The 8906-nt window shown below is 38.0% G+C and overlaps 1 protein-coding gene across 1 annotated transcript; it reads right to left on the bottom strand.

The window, feature by feature from the left end:
- Window positions 1-1368: 1368 nt before the first annotated feature.
- Window positions 1369-8593, bottom strand: otx2b (orthodenticle homeobox 2b). The gene is made up of 5 exons (XM_048975692.1): window positions 8460-8593; window positions 8279-8348; window positions 4579-4800; window positions 3826-3977; window positions 1369-3122 (listed from the first exon to the last, which is right to left on the bottom strand). The coding sequence occupies exons 3-5, from the start codon at window positions 4673-4675 to the stop codon at window positions 2502-2504; spliced, it is 870 nt and encodes a 289-aa protein (XP_048831649.1). The 5' UTR covers window positions 4676-4800; window positions 8279-8348; window positions 8460-8593; the 3' UTR covers window positions 1369-2501.
- Window positions 8594-8906: the final 313 nt, after the last annotated feature.

The following is an 8906-nucleotide window of genomic DNA, read 5'->3' as shown; positions in this document are numbered from 1 at the left end:
CTTCTTTCCCCGCTGCTGCCCATCCGCCTCCGCGGAGACCCAATTGCAGCGCCGCTTCAGAACATTTAAGATCTAAATCCGATTTCTCTTCTCAATTAAAAAGAGAGAGGTAGAGAGCTGTAGTATTGCGAAGCGACTTTGACCAAAACGACTTGAAGTGGGCGCGCAGACAAATGTCTTGAAAGCTAAAAAAGGAGAAAAGCCATTTAAAAATCAAAAGTCGTTGCCTGTTTTGTAAGTAATTGAATCCTAATTGGATATTTGGAAAGAAGAAAAAACAGCCTCAAAGGCATATTCTTAGTTTGACAAGCCATGCGCGTTTTGCTTGTCTAAACGTAACCATTAAAGTCTCCCCTCACGCCATTAAAATCTGGTTTAATGTCCGTTGCGGTCATTTCATTGCTAATTATAACATTTAAACACATGAAAGTTGGTACATAATTTTAACATAGTTAATAAATTGTTTTCCGTTTATCATTTTAAATATATATGTAGAAGTTGTTCTCTGCAGTTAAGGTCTTCGCTTTTCAGTTTGACGAATTGCGCATGAATCACGTTTGGCATCTGCCCCGACTACTCACTTAAACGTACAAATTGCCGGTTTAGAGTTTTCCAAACCAGTCTTTGTACACGAAGTGTTTCTGGTTGAATTCCCATAAGATTCAGGTTACAGAACCGCCTCTAAATTGTCATGATGATTGTCATGTTCAAAAAATTCCGGGATAACCCGTTCTATTTTGAGCTGTACTGATCTCCTCGTGAATTTACTATAAGAGCTTACACGAAAGTTTGAAGGAAATAAAGTCCCGACTTATATAATCGCGGGTAGTTGGTACTTCATTTGAACAACTTTTTCTGTCGTTAAGCAACAAAGGACGTTTTGATAAATCAAAATGTAAGCTGCTCCACTTACATTGAAATTAGAACCGCTCTGTTCAGGTGTTTCAAAATTACATGCAATAATTTAAAATAGTGTATTTTACACGGAGAATTCAAATATTTCACATATAAATATTTTGGGGAAAATAATTCAAAAATGTATTCTAGTTAACATAGCGAACATTATCTCATTATTTCTAAAAGTTTAAGCATGGATGAGATCATTTACTTCGGTTTTTTTCTTCGACCGAATATATATATATATATATATATATATATATATATATATATATATATATATATATCACAATTGAAAATTATAAATCGAACATTTCCTCCCACATATAGAAAACATGTAATTTAATTTTATATATTGTTCTGCAACCCAGCTACAATACCAGGTGTTTGTGTATAGTTATTTCCAGTTGGAGGCTTTATTCGAATGCTTCAGGCTAGGTTCAGGAACAGCGGAAGACAAGGGGATTGTGCTAGAACGACTTTAATGCATACAGGTGCGAAGTCCAATGATGGTGTTTATGCATATATACTTATATATAATATTCTATCAACATTGCCAAACACACACACAAAAATCCAGCTGGAATTAAATAGTCATTTTTGAAGGGTCAGATCAAACGACCTTTATTTGTGTCCACTGTTTCTGCTCACTGGCGAACCACACCACCTATACCGTCTGAGCCACGTTAAGGTCCATGATATGCGATCAGTGTGTTATCAAAGAAGTGAGGCGGTGCAAGTACATAAAGGCTTTTTAGCAGTCAAACGTCTTCTTCCAAGCACCGACACTCTTGGGGTTTGGGCAGCCTTGTTTTTTAAATCAATATTAATACTTTTCCGTTCAAAAAAGTTATAAACCTATTAAAATCACAGCAGAGTCCCCGCGGATGCGAAGAAGCTCACGAATTGCATACAATACAACAGATCACAGTTTCGAAGGCTAGCACAGATAAAAAACACATATGTACCATTTATATAAGACACACACTGATTGTCTCTTAAAAACTACATATTGATTCCTTATAAACATTTTTTCTTAAATAAAGTAGTGCATCCAGGTCGCCTCGGGGGCGCGCAGTCCACACACCGTCCTGATCAAACGGTCCCTCTGCTTTCCAACCAGGAAGTAGCTCGGCAGTCTTTAAGAAGCTTAAGGAATGCCTGCCCATTCCAAGCACTTAACCAAGGATTGGCTCTTCTTGATCATTTTTTTTTCCTGTTGGATAACGATTTGTTCCGTGGCATTGATCAAAGTTACTAAGAGTTCACTCCAAGTTTTCCTTAAATTAACCAACAGGTGCCGTAAGCGGACAGACAGATACGCACCCAGACACACACAGAAAAACGATGAGGCTGCATGTTTGTGCCCCGCGAGGTTAATGAAAAAATGTGCTGGGGAAATGTTTGAATGTTCTTAAATTTCTCACCTTAAATAAGGGTAACGATTTTGCGGGCTACTGGGGGCGACAGATTTTTGCATCCCATACCTGACTAACTCGGAATGTTCAGTCTTTATGCACATATTGGTTGAATGACCGCAGGACTACATGTTTACTTTGTTATCGTTTTCATTTGTTATTATTAATCGCTTATGATTGTTCGTCTCACAAAACTTGGAATTTCCATGACGAGGTCTGGTCTTTATAATCCAAGCAATCAGCATTGAAGTTCAGCTTCCAGGAAGCCGCTTGGTCTTTATAATCCAAGCAATCCGCAGTGGAGTTGAACCCCAAACCCGAGGCTCCGTAGCCCTGGGCGGAGATGGATGCGGGAGACTGGTTGAGGTGACTTGTGACTGCGTTAGTATTCATTGGACTAAGGGTAGAGCCGGGCCCAGACAGCTGGTGATGCATCGGAGTGAGATAAGAACCGCAGTCCATCCCGCTGAAATAAGAAGTAGATCCAGCGTAGCCCTGGCTGTATCCTGATGCCTGCGTGTAAGTCATCGGATATGATCTTTGCATGCAGGAGGAAGAGGTAGAGAGAGGATCAGATAGGGGAGAAATTGAAGCCGGACTCCAGATCGACACCGGCGCGCTACTGGTGGAAATGGTTGGGACTGAGGTACTGGAAGGAGGTGTGAACTGGCCGCTCGCCCCGCTCTCTGAGCTTGCTTCTCTGGCTGGGGAACTTTTCTTCTTGGCCGGTCGAACTTTATTCTGGCCGCCGTTCTGCTGCTGTTGTTGCTGCTGGCGGCACTTCGCCCTTCGGTTCTTAAACCAGACCTACAAGAGAATTAGCCATTTAAATCGGTGAATCAACCAGCGCCAGTGAAAATAAAAAAGCGAAACGGTTTACCAAGCAGCTGCCTAAACGAAGTAATTAACTAAATAAATTAGGTAACTGGGCGCAAGCATTTAATACACGCTTTTTAATTATTAAATATTGGTTATTGAGAAATACATACCAGTCAAAAAGCAAATAATAAATTGAATTTAAAATGTAAAATGAGATTATAAACCAGGCCTGCTTAAAAGCAAACGGAAACAGCTTTACTCAAACCTTTAAATTACTTTTCATACATCAATTATCCAGATTCAGAATATGAAAATACATATGTTTACTGTTATTAGTTAATATTGCGCAATTTATAGCGTTAATGCTACTGCTAATTACGATAGTTTAACCGTTACAATTTCACTGAAAATTAAGCAAAATTGATTTAATTGCCCTCTCTAAACAAATGGATTTACTTGCAGCACTTGAAATGTCCGAAAATAATTGTCTTATCTGAGTTCGTTTTAAAATCTCCCCAGGATTACATTCTCTGGCCCATGAATTTTAGAAAAGCTTGCTCCGATTAAAGAGATTTCTTATGAAAACACTGAAAGGAAGCAAGAACTTAACTAAATTGCGTGGGATGTGAGGCTTAAAATGGAAGGTGGTTACAGAAATATGCTTCCAGGGTAATTCTGTACGCTTACACACCTGTACGCGAGACTCCGGTAAGTTGATCTTCAAGGCCACCTCCTCGCGCATGAATATGTCAGGGTAACGAGTTTTGGCGAAAAGAGCCTCTAAGACGTCGAGCTGAGCGCGGGTGAAAGTAGTCCGCTCCCGTCTTTGCTTACGAGGCGTTGCTGTGGAAGATTTTATTTTATTTTTTAAATCATATATGAAATGAAGAATAACATCTATACATTATTACAAATATCAGGGGCATCACAGAGGATTATATAAAATTATATGTCATTGCCAGAAAATATTATAACATATAATAATATACACACATGCATGAAATATTTCTCGCCGTGGGTTTAAATGGTCAGTTATAATCGATATTAATTTACAAAAGTCCAGCAACGACATGCTACTTTAAATATTACAAAATGATGTGGCACTGTTCTTGCTGAATAATCATTAAATGCTAATGAATAACATCAGATTTACCGCAAACGGAGGGTGAAATCTAATGCATCGTATGACGAAACAAATCACGTATACAATTATGCAAAATGACTAATTTGTAAAAATGTACATATACCATTATGTAAAATGACTAAGTAAAATTGTATAGATAGGCAACTTAACATTTTCCAGTATTTATGACTTTACTAGAATAAAATATAGGCTACATTACACAGTAGAAAGTTTATACTCGGGCGAATGTTTGTTCGAATCAGCATAATACCGACTAACTTGTTTTCAATGAAAACATATAAACTCGGGAAAAGCACATACCTGGGTATCCAACAGACGGGTGAAGCAGATCCATTCCGGAGGTACTTAGGCTCAGTCCATTGACTGTGTAAGGTGGTTGCTTAAGATACGACATCATGCTAAAGTTAGGTTGGAGGGCAAAGTTGGCGAAAATTTTGAAAAGTAAACACAAGGCCTCTCGTCGTCCCCTGTCGATTTTTCCTTCGTTCCTGGTTATGTGGACAGTTATACCTGATCCAGAAACTATAAAAAAGAGAAATTATTTGTGAGTGAATTGTACTACAGCTTATTTCAGATTTGCTTGAAGGGCACAACGCTCCGATAGCAGCAGTGGCTAAGTTAAAAATGAGCGCTGTTCTACTGGTACCCTGCTCTTAAACCAGCTCCGGACCCCCAGCTGTCTTCGTGAACTGAGTGATGCTCATCCTGACAAACGCCCCCCCTCCCCTCCCAAAAAAGCTACATCCCATAATTGCAACACGCCTTCTCGGAGAACAAAACACAGTCGTTCAAATGCGCACACATTGGGTCGCAACAAGGACCACAATTTGCATAGGACCCACAGGTTCGGGCCGGCTAATTGTCTCCAGCATAGAGGGATTGATTGGAGGCCATTTGCAGAGACAAAGGCCACTGTTGGCCAGATAAATAATGCAGATAACAGAAGCCCCGTTGGCGAGAAACAAAGAAACAATGCAGTAAACTCATAGGTACCCATTTTGTAGCCATTAAACTAGCACAGTATCTTCATTCTAATTATATCCACAGGCTTTGTCTACATAATGGAAATCACTGTAAATTTAAAAAAGGCGTCATTAAAATATGAACAGTTCTACAGAAAATAGCCATAAATGTAGAGAAACTCTCATAAGTTAAGTCGACGTTAAACGCTCACTTCATCTCTCGGTTGTTTCCACCTAATTAATTTGCCCGCGGTAATTTGATTCTGAAGATACAATAAAGTTTAATAGGCCGCCGAAGCATGTTTAGTGTAAGTGCTCAGAAGACACGGAAAAACCACAATAAACTTCCAATTTACAACTCATCCCCCTTATTGCTGTCAAAACAATTCTCAACTCATTTAAGGCGTTAAAACAAACTTCGAATTAAAATCTGTCAAATGCAAACACATCTTTGTAGTAGTACGATAATTATAAAGGTAAACGACATTTGGATTAATACAATTCTGTATAATAAATACAAAATTATCTTACACAGCAAATTAAAACGATAAACATTACATATTAGGCCAAACCAAAGATTTAAAGAATTACTTGTAGGCCTACTATACTTAGTAACCGCATCTTGCGAGAAACAGGCATGTTGGTAGGGATATTCAAAATAACAATGAAATTATTATTTAACTAAAAATATACATTAGATAGGATGCCCAATAAATTGTCCTACAACTCTCTCAAGAGAAAAAAAGTCGAATAATTTAGCTCACCCACACTAGTTTATTGCAGTCCGTAAACCAAAACACAGAGAAAAGCGCATGCATTGCAAAACTATCGCTTTTTAAAAACTTTATTGTTTTTAAGTTACATAGTGGGCTCATTCACGATATTAAGTTATAATTAAATAAAATCTGACAATTCGGTCAAAGATGCAGTCGCAGTATCAGGTCCCTGATAAACATTCTCAATGTATTATAAAACAGGAACACCAGGTAAACGGTAAATATAAAAATGCCAGTTGTTTTTCCAGCTCATTTAATTTTGTGTTTAGACCAGAAAACCGATCTTGCCATCCCTTTTTAGAGGCCTAATATATCTTTAGCCTCGACCCTGTAATATTTAATATTTTCTTCTAAATGTTCTCATTGAGTAACGATCTTTACCTGCATTTCAACTGATGAAGTTTGTAATTTCCCTCTCAGACAATCTTGTATTGAGTGCGTGTGACCAGTGACAGTTTTTATATCTAACGGCTTCTCGGCTCAATCTGTCACTTTTTTATGCACAGACCTCATCTACCAGTTGCTCCCAGTCGCTCAGTAATGATTACCCTGTCCAAGAATTAATTATAATAAATGTTTTTCTTGATAAATTAACGAGATAATCCGGGTGGCACGCGCTCCCTAATTACAGGACGCTAACCTCGAGTCGCACCGCATTTGGGGTGATTAATTTTCTGCTTGACAAAAACGAAACAAAAAGAAATGGAGTAGCATTCTGTTTATCAAATCCAACGCAAGGTCTTGTGAGCCTCTACATTCACTTCTCCGATTAAAAAAATTATAAATAATTTCTATATATATATATATACACATATATTTAATACGTAATTATTATTTATAAAAATATGTAGCTCATTAGTGCATTTAATTATTTATTCACCAGAAAGAATGTGTTGTACTAAACAGTAATTTCATGAAATACAATTGCTTAACAACCCCCTTTCGCATCGTTTGCTTCATGAGGAAACGTAATTTGGTTAATGTACCTCATTTTCATACGTCACATTTAAAATATGGTGATAAATATAGATATAGCCGAATAAAAATAACATGAATATAAATAATATTTTGATTTCACATGTAGGCCTATATTTGTTTGCACATATGTACTTTTCACAAAATAATAAAGTGAAATGTTTGGATTTCTTTAACCGCATATTTTAATCAGTTAACTTGTTTATAGCAGCATTAATAGTTTCAGGCTTTCTGAAGCTGTTAAAATGTACAGAAAAAATGCTATATAAATTTGTTTAAAACATACCGTACGCAAAAATATACAACCTATAATGGCTGAAAAGAGAGAGAGAGAGATCTGGATATATAAGAAATTATTTGAAATATACTGCGCATTTGATTGTCCGGCCTTCGCACCACCTACTACCAATCTGCTGGCCGCAAGGTAATATGTCATTGTCCATCTACAATAACTCTCAGGGTCATAATGTGTACCAATAAAAACTGTTCGCGGTTATGGCAATGTGAGTAATAAACGGCAGTTAACATACATGCAGCTCTCACGCGCCCTAATGTTGGCCCACCCGCCAATGGAGCTGCCCGCGCTCGGACGAAGAGGGGAGAAGCAGGGCTATAGACTAGAAAGGGGGGGGCATAGTTTCTTGGGAGAAAGACTCCAATACACGCCTCCTCAATTATCGCTCTTTGTCTGTCTCAATTTCCATTACAAGTGAGGACATTCAGTGGAATTCAGAGGGAAATAGGATAGGAGAATATCCCGAACTAGTTTACAGGGCTATAAAATATGAAATTATAAAATGCACTGTCAAAGTTAGAATGACACAGTTGAATTAGCTGCATTGGATCTATACCAGACCAATATATCACTGCACTGGCAAAAACATTAGAAATAAAGCCGATTTTTTTTTTTAAAAAGCAGGTGATAGAAACAGACGATGCACCAAGCACGCTGGCTCATTTGAAAGTAATAGGTATCATTTTTGTTCTATGTGACTTATTCCGTATTTCTCTTAAGCCGAATAAAAGTATTTTTAATGTTCAACGTTTTCATACTTAAGTCAACGAGTATCTCATTCTTTTAAGTGGCAATATCAGCTTCTTTCTGTTAACTTGTTTTTTATTAACTGATGTCCATTTGTAGGCTATGTAAGTGGTGACGAGGCAGCCCGTTAGCATATACGATATGACTGTACAACAATAATACACAAACAATGAGAAAATACTAATTAAAAAATCAAAATAAACAAAAAGCCGTACATTAAGAACATTAAAGTAGTTCAGACTTACCTATTACAGCAGATCCGAACGTAGCAGTATTTTTGTTTTTCACTCTGTAGGCTACTCGACGAGCGAAAATCTGCGAAACAGACATTAAAAACGTTAAAATTGCCGATGGGTTTTTACACTAATCATTTTCCCTGAAAAACGAACCAATGTCTGTAATCAATGGGATTGCTAAACCACTTACCGTTATGATTTATTGATCTCCTCGGTTGAGTTGCTGAGTTGGTTTGAAGAGGCTGTGCTAACCAATGAGAGGGACTGTGAAGCACAGAGCTGAGGTCTGTTTCTCTCTCGGGGAGGTTTGCTGTGAAACAAATCTCGCTAGCAACTTTTTGACGCAAACTCCCCAGCCAATGGCAGCGAGGGAGTGATTGACAACGTGCCCAGCTTCGAGTCCGGCGAAAACGATGATAAAACACCGAGTAAAACCAGACTGGGAAGGGGGTACGAATCTGCCACTCAGTCAAGTCTCCGGTAGAGTCCGATAGGGGCAGCGGATATACCATAATTTCAATAGATATGTCTATTGTATTATAAACAAACAAATAAATATCCGTACAAAATCATATAGCCTAGATACTTTTTTAGTGCTACGATTCTGTCAGTGGCAGACGTATGACTCTTCATAACT

Source organism: Brienomyrus brachyistius, chromosome 14 (genome assembly GCF_023856365.1).
Source record: "Brienomyrus brachyistius isolate T26 chromosome 14, BBRACH_0.4, whole genome shotgun sequence".
NCBI classification, from domain to species: Eukaryota; Metazoa; Chordata; class Actinopteri; order Osteoglossiformes; family Mormyridae; genus Brienomyrus; species Brienomyrus brachyistius.
This window is presented reverse-complemented; position numbering and strand designations above follow the sequence as displayed.

Coding starts and splice junctions, on each gene's coding strand:
- otx2b (XM_048975692.1), bottom strand. CDS start 4,675: ATGATGTCGTATCTTAAGCAACCACCTTACACAGTCAATGGACTGAGC. Junction 3,978..4,578: donor CCCGTCTGTTGGATACCCAG/GTATGTGCTTTT, acceptor AATCTTCCACAG/CAACGCCTCGTAAGCAAAGA. Junction 3,123..3,825: donor TACCGGAGTCTCGCGTACAG/GTGTGTAAGCGT, acceptor ATTCTCTTGTAG/GTCTGGTTTAAGAACCGAAG.